Below are 14921 nucleotides of genomic sequence, written 5' to 3'. Positions count from 1 at the left end.
AAGGCTCTGTCTGTGTGCTTTTTTAGATATACTTTCCTAACTACCAGAATTAGTACAACAGGATTCTCTGACACCAAAATACATATGAACTTCTTGGGCAGCTATTTGCAATAATCATGACACAGCTCTACTTTCTAGGGGCTCACAAACTAGACAGGAAGGTTGACGTAACCCCATCCCGCTTAACATGACCCGGATCATGGTATGCTCTCAACAGTGGTCCAATGCAAGAGGGGGACAGGGCAGATGGAAGTTAAATCCCACAGAGAGCAGTGGAACCCTGCTGCTTCTGAACATGTCAGATGGCATCTGCATTTATGTATCCATTCTGCTCCCCTTTGATGAGCATCTTCATGTAACCGGCCAGCCGATCCTCAGTTTTGGCTGGTGTAAGAGTTGCCTCATGTTTACTGAGTCAAACACAATGAATTGAGATTGGACTTTGAGTGTGTGACAGAGTCATAGGATTGATAACCTGCTCGCCACACCTGGAATGGAGACTAACTTAACACCTAACACATTTCTCCTATTCTCTGACAACTTGCAACATAGCACAGAATAAAAATACATGTGTATATTCATGCACACGCACACGTGCACACACACACACACGTGTACACATGCACACACACACACACACAAAATGATTTTGACAAGGCAGAAATTCACAGATATCTTTGGAGAATAAATGAGGAAATGGCTTCTTCATGTGGGCCCTGAACAAGACTGGTTCAAGGTTGAGTTAGTGGAGGATGGGGGATGGGAGGTAAGAAGACAGGGGCTTTGTCAGCTTCCATCAATAAGATGAGTTTGTGGAGAACTGCTGGGTCCCAGTGTCCAGGATCTGAGGATAACTGTGGAAGTACAGTGGAGTTTTAAAAAGCAGAAGAGAGTTCCAGAACATTCAGTCAGTGGAGGGAGGGCAGGGAACATAGGAAGGTGAGAGGGCATTCGCCATCTCAGATGAGGCAGCAAATTCAGTGTGCCCAGTCATTCTAAACAGGTGACTTTGGACCTAACTGAACTATGCTTATTTAAGTCATGCCATTATCCACAATGACAAAGAATTGTGACCACAGAAAGGCCATCATCCAGTTGGCTTATGGCTGTCTTGACTTTAGTCCCCAAGGTCCTGTATTGTGGGAAAGCCCTGATTCTAGGGTACGCCGAGTTAGTTGGTTACCTTTCCATTAGAGGAGTGGCCTTAAGTGCTGTCTTTTAAAGGAAGCTGTTTTCACATAACAACATATGCTGGCAAGGACATGGGGTGGGGATGAGCCCTGCATTCACTGATGGTTGTGCCTTTCATGTGCTTGGGGGAGCTTCCAAGCCCCCCCCCCCTTGACAAGTTAAGCTGATCACAGAGGCAGATGTCTGGAACCTTGGTGGCTATAGTCCCTTGTCCTTTCCTTTCTGGCTGCTCTTTCACAGCAGCCAGCAGGACCAGCCCCTCACAGGGGTGCGTGAGAAGCATCTCCGGAGACGCTGTTAGCTTAGCACTGGAGGCAGGCAGTGCTCGGCTTGCAGGGATGAGGGGGCCCAAGGGCACTTTAAGGTTTTTAAAGATAACAAAGAAATGGATCTCATTATGACATTTTCATATATATTTTGTTCTTCTAATACCAGACTCCCCCCCCCACCACCAACTCCCTGCCGTTCCCCTTCCTTACCCTGCAGCTCTTGCACTCTCTTGTCACATGTCCCCTACTACCCACCTCCCAGCAGCCGCCCCAAGCTCTCTTTCTACATGATTTCTATCCTGGTTAGTGTTGTCATTGCTGGATGAAACACCGTGACCAAAGCAACTTGTGGTGGGAAGGGTTTATTTGGCTTACACTTTCACAACACTGCTCATCAGTGAACGACATGAGGACAGGAACTCAAAAAAGTCAGGAACCTGGAGGCAGGAGCTAATGCAGAGGCCATGGAGAGGTGCTGCTTACTGGCTTGCTCCCCATGACTTGCTTAGCCTGCCTGCTCTGTTGCTTGATTGCTTGCTTGGTTCCTCCCCCCTCCTTCCTTTCCTCCCTCCCCCCTCCTTCCTTCCCTCCCCCCCTTCCTTCCTTCCTTCCTTCCTTCCTTCCTTCCTTCCTTCCTTCCTTCCATAGAATTGAGGTTCACCAGCCCAGGGATGGCATCACCCACTATGGGCTGGGCCCTCCCCCATCAATCACTAATTAAGAAAATGCCCTACAGGCTTGCTTGCAGCCAAGTCTTCTGAGGCATTTTTAGAATTAAGGTTATCTCTTCTCAGATGACTTTAGCCTGTGTCTAGTCCACATAAAACTAGCCAGTAGAATTTCCTTTCTAGTTTTACGACCTACATGGGAAAAAAACATGCCTTTGTGAATCTGACTTTGTTTGATTGACATAATTACTTCCAATTTCATTTTTCTGTAGATGTCTGGATATTTTTTTCTTTATTGAAACAGGGTTTCTCTGTGTAGCCTTGGCTGCCCTGGAACTCACTCTGTAGACCGGGCTGGCCTTGAGCTTACAGAGATACACATGTTTCTGCCTCCCAAGTGCTGGGATTCAAGGCATGTGACACCACCACCCATATTAGGATTTTATTTTCTTTGTGGCAGAATAAACCCCATTGTGAATGTTTTTCACATTTGTATTGGTATACACACACATACCACACACACATATACACACAGACACACACAACACACACACAGACACACAGACACACACACATACACATACACAGACACATAGAAACACATACATCCCACATACATACCACACACATACCACACACATACCATTCACATACCACATACATACCACACATGTATCCACTCGTCTGTTGATGGGCACAGTGGCTGGTTCTGTTTCCTAGCTGTTGTAGATACCACAGCAATGACCATGGATGTGCAGATATCCCCGTGGTGTGCTGACTTAGAGAACTCCAAGGAGTGGAACAGTTGTGTCTCATGGCAGTCCTACTTTTGTGTTTTGAGAGACTGCCCACTGATTTCCGGGGTGGCTGCACTGGTTCCCGCTCCCACCATGGGTGAGTGAAGGGCTCCTTCTCCCATGGCCTTGGCTGCCTGTGTGCTCACTTGTTTCCTTGATGATAGCTGCTGGTGTGGAATGGTAGGATTGACTCTCAAAGCTGCTCAGTGGCCTTCCCCTGGTGACTAAGAGTGCTGATCTTTTTTCTCATCATTTACTGTCCACTTGGATTTCTTTGAGAACCAACCATATTCAGTTTACCAGCCCATTTATTAACTGGATCCTTTTTTAAAATTATTATTTCTTATTTTAGTTCTTTTTGTATTCTAGATGTTCATCTCTTGTTTGAGGTATTGGTAGCAAACATTTTCTCTCATCCTGTAATTAGTGTTAGCTCAATGGTTTAAAAGTTAACTTTTTATCTTTTCAATATAATTCACTTTCTCCTTTCCCTTTCTTCCTTAAGCCCCTCCCATCTTCTCTATCCACTCTCAAATTGATGCCTTTTTTTAAAAAACTGTAATCTCTTCTGATATGTCCTCTGGTCCATAGATATAGGAGCTGTCTCTTCTGGGGCCGGGCTCCCCACCATCCACTGATCTTTTCACTGTGTCCTGCTGTGGTTTTCTGTGATATCTATTTTCTGTAGAGAGAAGTCTCTTTGATGAGGGATGATAGCCACACTTATCTGTGGTTATAAGGATACGATTTGTAACGCAGTTAAAGAATTATGCTGGTCTAGCAAAGACACAATAGTAGATTCTCTTCTGATATTCACAACCTCATTACCCAAGCTAGGTTTCTAGGACTAGCCATGGTTGCCCTTCTGTTGAGTAGATTTTAAGTCCACCTGGGCAGCTGTTGGTTACNGCCAACATGTGAGTGCCACTAATACTCTCTTGTGGCTATCTTGCTATGCTGGTCATTGTTGTGGCTAGGTTTCTAGGACTAGCCATGNTTGCCCGTCTGTTGAGTAGATTTTAAGTCCACCTGGGCAGCTGTTGGTTACNGCCAACATGTGAGTGCCACTAATACTCTCTTGTGGCTATCTTGCTATGCTGGTCATTGTTGTGGCTAGGTTTCTAGGACTAGCCATGATTGCCCGTCTGTTGAGTAGATTTTAAGTCCACCTGGGCAGCTGTTGGTTACCGCCAACATGTGAGTGCCACTAATACTCTCTTGTGGCTATCTTGCTATGCTGGTCATTGTTGTGTTTTATAGGTATCATAGCTGGGTAGGACCAGTAATTGCCCCCTCCCTTGGGAGCGTGCGTGGGCCTTTATGATCCTATGTAAACTAGACTGTAGAGAGGATGCTTTCAGACCAGGTCAAATCATCCAAGTCCTGTATCCTAAGTGTTCAATGTCTTCAGCCACAGGGTCTTACCATCAACCTCTGGGGGCCATCCCAGGGCAACATTAATGGCCTAGATTGTTTTGGGAGTCATTTGGACTATATTGACCAACCACTCAAAAGGAGGTTTCTCATGCCTGGTACAGTTGGTTAGAATACTGTTCTTGTTACTGTACTTGTTACTGTGCTCAAGTGGCACAACTTCATTTAAGATCTCTCTCCCCTCTCTCTGTCACTGTCTCTGTCTATCTGTTCCCCCCACCACACATACACACATCCATGCACACATATTGTGTCTAATTATTTTAGGTTAATATAAAACAATGTTGATGCTTTGTCTTAGTCAGGGTTTGTATTTCTGCACAAAACATCATGACCAAGAAGCAAGTTGGGGAGGAAAGGGTTTATTCAGCTTACACTTCCACATTGCTGTTCATCACCAAAGGGAGTCAGGACCACTGTGCCAGTGACCCCAGGAGCACACACAGGGCAGGAACTTGGAGTCAGGAGCTGATGTAGAGGCCATGGAGGCTTGCTTCCCCTCGCTTGCTCAGCTTGCTTTCTTATAGAGCCCAGGACTACCAGCCCAGGGCTGGCACCACCCACAAAGGGCCCTATCTACTTGATCACTAGTTGAGAAAATGCCTTGCAGCTGGATCTCATGGAGACATTTCCTCCTTTCTCTGTGATAACTCCAGCTTGTGTCAAGTTGACACACAAAACTGGCCAGTACAGGCTTCATCAGACAACCTTGGTGCTATTTATCCTTCCTTCTTCCTTCTCTTTCTGTATTGACCTTCCCTGCTTTTCCCAGTTAGAGCTCCTTTCTACTTTTCCCCTTCCCCCTTCGTATCACCTGTATACTATTCCTCTCTCAGTTCCACAGTGCCTCATAACTTACTGGTTTCTGCGGTTACTCATGCTACACTCTCACATCTGGAGATTGGGAGCTAGGAGCCTCTGATAAGAGAGAATGTCCGTGAAATGTTTGTCTTTCTGGGTCTGGGTTACCTCACTCAATATAATCCTTTCCAATGCCATCCATTTACCTGAAAATTCCATGATTTCTTTTTTCTTTTTTTTTTCAATCCAGCTGAATAGTGTATGTGTACCACGTTTCCCTTATTCCTTCATCTCTTGCTACCATGCATGGGGTGGAAATACACCTTGCTGAGCAAGTGTCTGTGGTGTAGGATGCGGAGACCTTTAAGTCTATGCCAAGGAGTGGTATTTCTGGGTCATATTGTAGACTGTAGGTTTTTCAGATTTTAGTGCGATATGTACAAAGTCTTTTGAATACCAGAGTGGTGAAGGTTGTCTCAAAGGAAAGAGAGACAGCCCTCCTTCCTGTCTCCCTCTCTTTAACATGTCACCTGCCTTCACAACTCTTCTTGTCTGTGATGAGGAGAATCACAGCTCTATTCCTTGTATGTGACCATAGTATTTTCAAGGCCTATGTGTCCAGTTGGTGGCCGTTTTTAAAGGCTTGCTGTATTTCTCATAAGTTGCTTAGGGAGAGCAAAACTTATGCCTATAATGTTTTCTGAAACGCAGCTGTGCCTTGAGGGTACAGACCTTGCTGCTCTGTGTGTTGCTGGGTCGGTAGGAGATGTGTGGACTCAGTCCTACTCAGCCTCGTGCTCTTAGGGACCACTGAGCATGCTTGCTCCAGAGAAGGGTGTGAAGAGAGAATGATGGGAGTGAACTACACACAGGTGGAGAGGCCTGGGGTCCTTGGCACAGTGGTCCCATCAGTTACTCCAGGCTTCCAGAGTCTGCTGATGGACAGCTCTCTCTCTCTCTGTTCTCAGTGTCCTTGTAAACATCCTAAATTCTCATGGCATTCTAGTGCTTCTCACCCATTCACAGAGAGACGGATTTTACCCAAATTGCTAAAATTCTTTGAATGCTTTTAAGGAAATGGCATCTGTTCTTTTCGTCATCAAATTTCTGTGTGCGCCTTTAGCTCCGTAATCTCAGAGTTTAGGATGTGATACCCAACCAGTATGAATGAATTCACTACTCAAACAATATCATTTCTTCTTAGAGGTTTGTTTTATGGGCCCGAGTGTGTATCTGTGTATCGTGTGAGTGCAGGTTCCTGTGGAGGGCAGAAGTGGATCTCCTGGAACTGGAGTTGAAGGTGTGGGTGCTGGGACCTGAACCTAGGTCCTCAGGAAGAGCAGTGAATGCTCTTAGCTACTGAGTCACTCCTCCAGAGTCTCAAACAATGCTCTTTAAACCCCACAGTGGTAATCAATACCTACTGTGAGCTGAAATGAGTATTATTGTTGTCTTTTTCTGAGATAGGACTCTGCTGTATAGCCCAGGCTAGCCTCAAACTCATGATCCCACTTCAGTCTCCTTAGGGTTGGGATTACACGCCTAAGTTGAGATAAGATAGTGACTAGAGTCTCAGCCTGGGTTTCAGTCTAGGGGATACGTTAACCAGCCAGTGTCCACTGTCAGAAGTGTTGTGAAATGAACAACACACGGGTCAACTGGCCTCTATAGGCATGGGCTCAGCTCCAAAAGGAGACATCAGCACTGGAGTTCATTCAAGGTGAGTGGTTGGGAGTTAAGAGTGGGGACTGGGGTGGGAAGTCGGCAGGATCCTGCACAGAGGAATCTGGGAATCTGGAAGGGAGAAAGCACAGTAAGAAGCTGGAAGCCCTTATCAGGTTCATGCTTATGTTGGGCTCTGAGTGGCCAAAGGGTGATGAGGTGTAAAACAAAGTCTTTGTGGCAGAAGACAATTGAGAGTAAGTCTTTAAAATACAATTTGAGGGTAAAGAAGCAGAGTTTGCTCGTTAGTGAATTCCCTAAGAACTAATGAAGTCCAAAGAGGAGCTGGTCATAGGCAGGAACTGGGCATAGCACGTTGTTGCTGGCACTGCCACTTCCCTCAGGTGTAGGCGTAATGCCAGCATTAAAATGATAGGTGTGACGCTTTCCTTTCTGGTTAAGTTTCAACCATATTTTTAAGTACTTTAGGTCAGCATCCTTTTTCATAACTGCATAATGTTCCACTCCATTTATTCTCTTGGACAGGTTCCAGCCTTATTCTCAGTCCACATGGCAGAAGATCCCTGAGAGGGTATGCAGCCTTCTGATATCCCACAGAGCTCACCCAAAGGTTAGGTGTTCTGGAGAAACTAAATCCTTGCTGATAAATGTGGGAACTGGAATTTGAAGTCTGGTGAGGGAAGTAGATATTAGTAAAATAATGTGAGACTTTGACCCTCACCCGGGAGAGAACATAATAGCACGAGCCTGACCAGGTGCATATCTGTGTGGTCGGGAGTCTGAGCGGGCTCCCAGAGGAAGGGACAGAGAAGATTACGGTGAGCACAGCAGTCACTGGGCAGAGGTCCTGGGAACTATCCAACGGGCCATGCATGCGCTCACTCTCTATCCCAGCACACAGAGGGAAGCACTGTGTGAGAGCTATGGAGGGCCACGATCTGGGAGAGATGACGTCTAGAGTTGAATGCGGTGTTTGGGGCTATTGATGTTTTCTGTGACCTTAGGGAGCACTTCTGATCCCTAAGGATAGTTGGTGTGCCCGGGACTCGAAGTTTCCTGCAGACACACAGTTTGGTGATCTTGAGCAGAATTTAAAGGCATTCCAGTGAAGTGTCAAAACCTATACCCGCTAGAACCTATACCCGACTGGCAGGGTGACACTTGTTAGTGGAATTGGTCATGATACCCATGGGAGTAGTCAGGTGGTTTTTTGTTTGTTTGTTTGTTTGTTTGTTTTTGGTTTTCCTCTCTGAAGAGCTCTGGCTTAATCATATTTTCCAACCTAAAGAAAATTCATCTCCTTAAGATGGAAAGAGGGAAGGATGAACACACACACACACACACACACACACACACACTTGACCCCATTTGTAGGGCACATAGAGGCTATTACCAATCTTGATTACATTTTGGGTAATGCAATTGCTGGATATGTTTTGTCATAGGAAGACTTTATCTCTGAAACAAATTCTATCTATGAAAGACCAAGCTACCCTCTGAAGAAACACTTACTGCGTGTGCAGAGATATTTTTAACCCCTGTCTCACGTAAGTAAGCAGCTTAAGGTCTGTTTGCTACTGTGGTTTGCTAAAAGCAGTTTCCATCTCCTGCTGTCATTGAAGTAACTAGGAAGTGTGGAGGAGGTGGGGAGGAGCTCTGAGAACGCCCCTACCCGCAACCCCTGCTCAGTGGAACACTGATAGCAACGACTTGCCAGTTCTCATGGTCCTTGTCCCACACCTCCCTCCCTCTTTATGTAGGAGACCCTTGGGCTTCTTGACCTCAGCCTCTGTCTTGCCTTGGGTTTCCACATGCCACCTGGACTACAACTTCTGGATTCAAATTGAGACCCTTCAATTTGTCCTTAGTTCTCTCTCTCTCTCTCTCTCTCTCTCTCTCTCTCTCTCTCTCTCTCTCTCTCTCTCCTATTGTAACAAACACATTTTAGCACTCTGCATGTTTCTTTATGAAGTAGACATAATGTACTAAAATTGGTCTCTTTTAGAAGGAAACCCAGCATTTAGCTCAGTATAGGGCAAACCAATCACACACTAGGTTTCAGTCCTGAGCAAGGCCCTGCCTTCCCATGCTAACCCTGCTACCGTTCTTCCTTCTGTTGGCCCTCCAGAGTAAGTCATTATCAAGTGTACTTGTATGTGAATGTTGAAGGAGGTGCTAAGGCAGGTCTCGAACGCTGAAGTGTGGTATGGTATGTGGTCATAGGATGGTGCTCATCATTTCTTATTTATTCTCTTAGTTTCCCTTCTTATTCCGTACCCCAAATAATAACCATGTTTTCTTCAAAAGTGGCATGGCTGCCTATGAGTTGCAAGTTGGATTTCTGTGGATGGGACCGAGGCCTGGGAGCTTGGGTTCTGCTATTATGTTGACAGCTCCCCACTCTTCCTTTTGCGTTTTCGACATAGGGTCAAGAGCTGGCCAAGTGAATCCCATGAACTAAATGAATCGTTGTTTAATTCTGACAACCACCCATGAGGGATGGTGCTTTTACTAAGTTCTGCTTTTGAACATAGCGGGACCAGATATCTTGCTCAAAGCCACATGGTTAGTCAATGGCGTAGCCAACGGCAGGGCCAGGACTACAACTGATAGGACTCCTTAGTGCACAGTAGACCTGAGGCCATGCTCTGAGTCACCACGTTCTTTTGCCTTTCCAAGGCTAGAGTATGACCGAAGAACGCAGAGGAGTGGGTGTATGTGTAAATGGCAGCCCTTTGGCACCCAGGCAGTAGGCGGCCACATGCCTTTAAGTGTTTCCTCCCAGGAGTGACAGTGCTATATCTTATGGCCATCAGAAAGGAAGTAGGCCTTTTTAAACAATAAAGGAGAATGAGATGACCTGCTAGATTTTTACCCCAAAATTAGGCTCCTGAAAGTCTGGCTTGAGCTTCATGTATGCTTCAGGACACAAACAGCCTTGCCCTGGGGCTGGCAAGGATCTCTGCCTTCAGAACAGAGGAAGGAGAACATCTTGATAATTGCCCATCCTGCAGGCTTTACTTTAGAACATTCTGCTTGGAAGATTAAAGGGTGGATCCTAGGCCGCTTAATCTCTTGTTGCAAGACTCTCTATGCTTTTCTTAAGTTGTTACACGGTACATAGCCCACGTAATCACCAAATGCCAAATTACATTGAGTTTCTACACGGGTAAAATCAAGTTACCTAAAGCTGATATCTGGATGCTGATAGGCGGTGGCTAGGGAGGAGGTACAATAGACTCCCACCCTTCTTACCCCCACCCCACCCCACTGCCAAGTCCGCTTTGGGAAATGGGTTCCTGTCATAACAGGAGTCCCCACACAGATTCGGTAGATGCTCCCAGGCCTTTCCCAGAAGTGCCTGTTCTTCCTTTGATTCTGGATCCCTGGTGGGTCAAGGATCTCAAAGGACAGAACTAGGGGAGGGTCTGCAGTGCACGGCAGAGCACTGGATGACTTGGAAGCAAACTGGTCATTTATTATGAATGACCCAGGAAACCTGGGGGGGGGGGGGACCTGGGGAATGGGCAAGGTTAAGGAACTGTGAGGGGAGAGCTGGAGCTATCGCTGTGGCCTGGGAAGAGAGAACCCAGAGAGGACTTGTGGGCACACAGCAGAGCATCCTCAGTTCCTCCTGTGTGCCCTGCTTGATGTTCCTGAGTACTCCCATGACAGATTCAGCCCTCACTCCTCGGCTGGTCCACATCTGCATCTCTCCTGTGGTCAGCTTACCCTGTCCAGGCTTCCCTGTGGTCCGTTTCCCAGAAAAAGAAGTGCAAAAAGATCCCTAGTCACAAAAATACCAAGCAATTTTGAACCCAAAGCAGGGATTCCTGCTGACTATTCAGGCAGAGGTAGAGTGGAGAGGAGGCAGGTAGAAGGAGGTAAAAGATGTTGATGTCTTTATCTGATGTGTTGAGACATGGGGCTTGAGGCATGGGTGGATTTTCTCTGGTAGACTTTAAAAGGAGAAAAATTTCTACCAAATAAATACAGCCCCTTGAACAAAGAGAAGAATCTTCATAACCTCCCCAAATCCCTCAGGTAACCCAGGTCCCTGTGCTTTGGTCCTTAGTAAGCTAATGACCACATCTAGTGTCATGTATGAGAGTCCTCTGTGGAAGTGGGCTCCAAAGACTGTCTCTGATGGTCCCAGTTCCCCAGGCAGTGCCAGGCCCTCATTCTCTGTGCATGAGGGTGCAAGTATATGTGTGTATATGTATCAAGTGACCACATATCACATACATCCGTTCCAGTCCACTGAATGCCTGTAGAGTTTCTTCATCTGCTCCCAGAGTTCATCTGGAGGTGACCCTCAGTGGGAGGGCACAAGAGCCATCCTCACAGTCAGGCTTCTAAATAGATGGTGGTCAAGGACCTCAAGTCAGAATTTCCTCAGATGGAAAAATTGTAACCTCCTGCTCTTTGCAAAACTCAAGCACAATAAAAAGAAGGGACTGTGGTGGCACATGCCTTTAGTCCCAGCATTTAGGAGAGCATTTACATTCGAGTTGAGTTTTGTGAGGAATCATGGGGAATTAACAGAACCGTGAGTGTGTTTGACACTCGCACTTAATGGCATCCAACAGGTTTGGGCACCTTTGCTGTGAATGGAGGACTTCAGTCACTGTACCCATAGCATGGGGAGGGAGATGCTTTCAGAGCCAGGCTCTGCTATTATACCAAGAGGGCAAATGCTTTCCCTTATTCTGAACCTGAGACACAGGGGAAGGGGCTCAGAGAACAGGCAATGCCAAGGCCGAGCTGGATCTAAGCTTAGGATAGTTTGTCTCTCTCCCTGGCTGTGCCAACTACTCGCCTTTTTCTCAATGCCACATGTGGATGTGCTCTTTGAATTTCACAGGGGAACATGAATGAAGGATGAAGAGTTCACTCACCGAGACACTGACATTTGAACACCATCCCCTGTTGTCTGGGTTGACTTCCTGGTGCCTAGCCCTTGTTAATTCAAACCTTATACTCGGTCTTTTGTGCCCAAGGTAAGAATTGTTGATTAAATTCTGTCTGGGGCTCTCATTCACTTGTCACCTGGAGAATTTGTGTCTTCCGTTGTGTTTATTTTGAGCATGAAAAATAGAAAAAAAAACATAATTAGAAGTTTATCAGGGGCTTTTCCATTTGCAAATCATTTAAAATTGTAGCAAACACATAAAAAATTGTAACAAATATGTCTTACGTGAGACAGGGCATTGATTATTTTGGGAGATAACCTGATAATTCAGCTGGGAAAAGACCATCAACTTGGTTTTCTCTTTCTGATAAATCTGATTTTGTGTTTCATTTTCTCATATTAAGCTCAAATGACATCAAGTCCCTGATTAAAGCCCAAGAAAAAGAGTATTAACATCTGAAGAGTTCAGATCTCATTTTAACACTTAATTTTCTAAGATGAATTTTCATGAGGGATTAATTTCTGTAGTTTAAACTGTTTCCTCTTCCTATCTCCCCATGACATTCTTAATAAACATTGATCGGAAACAGAATCTTCTGCAAGCATTTTTTTTCTAAGAGAAATAAAATAAATAGATTTAAATAAATAGATTTCCCTGGAGAGTGACACCCAGGCAGGCTTCGTGTTCATCTCCAGGAGCCTTTGCGAAATGCCTGTGCCATCTGAGGGAGCAAGAAAAGGAAAGAAGAATTCTGCTGGGAGGGGCTGTGGGCAAGCTGCCTCCCTTCCATCCATCCCATCATGACTCTGCATCCTCCTCTGCCTCCATTGCTTCGGTCTGAATGTTTGTGTCTCCTTGAATTCCTAATTTGAACGGTGATACTGTTAGATGGAGCTTGGGGTGTGTATGGTGAGGAGAGCGAGTCATAAGGATAGAGCCCCGGTGAGGCTGTGAAATAGGCCCTGGGAGCTCTGTCCCTCCTAACACACGAGGGCATACACAGTGAGGGGAGCAAGCAAAGGCCTTTACCAGGTTCCAAATTTGTCAGCACCTCAACTCTGGACTTCCTGCCCTCCAGACCTGTGAGAGAGAGACTAATTTCTTTTGTTTATCAGTTACCTAGTTTATGGAGTTTTGTTTTACACAATACACTAAAGACCTTTTTGGTCTTTATAAGACAAAATGAGAACCAGGTTTGTTTGTTGTTTTTTTTCTCCTGTAGAAATTGGTTTTCAAAAGTAAATTGAGAAATAAATAAATATTAAAACAAACAAAAATAATCCGGAGACAAAACAAAAGTCATTTACTCTTAGAGATTCAGCCAAATAAAGGTGCATCCACCTTTGGAAGCAGAGTATAAGGCTAGCTTACATGTACTTTTAAAATGTTCGCAGTGTCTTTTAAATGTTCACAGTTTGTTATTTGATGTGAATTTTAAGCAGCCATCAAAAATAAAAGCTACTACCGTGGTGGTTACAGTTCTCAGAAGAGGGCCACGGACATGAGCAAGGGAAACAGGTCGGCCCTAATGAGTCTGCCTCTCATTTCAGTTGTTAAAAAAAACCAAACCAAACCAACCCAAACCAACCCAACCAGGTGGGGACATTCAGTACTGATTTCCAAAATCATCTGATTTTTCTTTTTCCTAATTGTGTATCTATGTTTGGCTGTGTACACATGACGGCAGTGCCTGCGGGGGTCACAAGTGTCTCTGCCCCTGTAGCTGAAGCACCTGGCAGTTGTGAGCTGCGGAACATGGGAGGATTCGAGCCTAGGTCTTCTACAAAACCATCAAGGGCTCTTAACGGCTCGTCCATCTCTCCAGCCTCTGTCCCTCCTTTGGGAGGTAAAGGGGGAAGGTTTTGAGCATGAATTCTTAATTTAATCAGAGTATTATTTTTAAATGAAGCTCATTTTTATATGGAGCCTTTTTTTTTTTTTGCTTTTGTTTTTGTTTTTATCACACAATTATTTTCCTTTCTCATCTTCTCATCTGATAATTTCATTGTTTAAATTATTTTATTTCTCAAGGAACTCATTAAGCTTTGAGGCTCCCTACAGAGCTTTGTAGGAGGATTGATGCTCCGGTATCTTGCTTTTGGAGTAGCCCATATCATTTTGTGATGGTTGGGGGTTTGGTGTGCTCTAGGGAGAGCAGGATGGGGGTAATTTGGAGAGCCATGTCTTCCAGGTACCTTATTATCTGCCATATCGTGAACACCATTAAGGTAGGAGATGAAGGGTCTGTGTGTTCCACTTTGCAGGCCCCTCACCTATTCTCGTCCGCCCCTTTGCCTAGCCTCTCAGTTTGCCCTGAGCCTGTGTCCAGAAGTTCTCATGAGCATATCGACCCAGCTGTGAAGACAGAGCCCCTGGTTTTTGATCCAGGTTCTGCCATCAAAGGCTCTGGCCTTAGACATAATTTAACCTCGTCACGACTCAGTGTCCTTCTCTCTTACTTCTTCTCTGATACTATCCACTTCATAATGTTGAAAGGCAGATGTCTCATTTTAAAAGCACGTTAAATCAGTGCCCAGCACAAAAGCAGAACCTATTGAGTATTAGCCACTATTATTCCCATCTCTTATAAGTCATTTAAGGAAAACATCATTTCCCCTCATTTTCTTGCTAAGGACCCGGAGGCTCAGAAAACCAAATGTCAGAGCCAGCTTTCAAACCCTGGTCAGTCTTGTCTCCAAACTACAAGGCTTATCTGTTGCTTTTCGTACTTCTTGGTTGGTTGTCACATGAGCCTTATTGACCCCAAGGATTCCAGGAGATTTATCTGAGGGCTAAAAACCTCATCATTAACTCCTCATTTATCTCAAGTGACAGGGTAACTCAGGTCCACACCAGTCTTAAGAATGAGGTTAGCCACCTCTTGTGTCAACAAGAAGTACTCTCTGTTATTTCCTGGCCTTGAAATGTTGTGTTTGTAAATAGCATTTTTAGGAAGTTCTCCCCCCCCCCCCAGCAAAATAAGCCTCCCTGTTCCTTTTCCTTCAGGAACTGACACTTAGATCCATGTTTTAAGCTGAGATAAAGATCACACCTGTTTTAGTGGAATGACTTCCAGGGACAGAATGTGAGCTGTTGGGTGCTGTGGGTGGAAGTGCTTGACCCATTGTGGAAACTCATGTAAGATCATCTGACTTTGCGTAAGGG

The 14921-nt window shown here is 45.3% G+C and overlaps 1 protein-coding gene across 8 annotated transcripts in view; it reads left to right on the top strand.

Annotated features, from left to right (window-relative positions):
* Nucleotides 1-12289, top strand: part of Spata6l (spermatogenesis associated 6 like) — a 39423-nt gene extending 27134 nt beyond the window's left edge. For 6 of the 8 annotated variants that reach the window (XM_021203514.1, XM_029546156.1, XM_029546139.1 and 3 more), the window contains 3 exons: nucleotides 7369-7453; nucleotides 8289-8390; nucleotides 11708-11880. In XM_021203514.1, the coding sequence (XP_021059173.1) occupies nucleotides 7369-7453; nucleotides 8289-8378 (175 nt within the window). In that variant the 3' untranslated portion in view covers nucleotides 8379-8390; nucleotides 11708-11880. Of the gene's footprint in view, nucleotides 1-7368; nucleotides 7454-8288; nucleotides 8391-11707 lie in introns of all 8 variants that reach the window. The other 2 variants (XM_029546151.1, XM_029546153.1) reach the window with 2 other exon arrangements.
* Nucleotides 12290-14921: the final 2632 nt, after the last annotated feature.

Source organism: Mus pahari, chromosome 1 (assembly GCF_900095145.1).
Source record: "Mus pahari chromosome 1, PAHARI_EIJ_v1.1, whole genome shotgun sequence".
NCBI lineage: Eukaryota > Metazoa > Chordata > Mammalia > Rodentia > Muridae > Mus > Mus pahari.
Note: the sequence above shows the minus strand (reverse complement) of the source record. Positions and strands in the feature narration are given on the sequence as shown.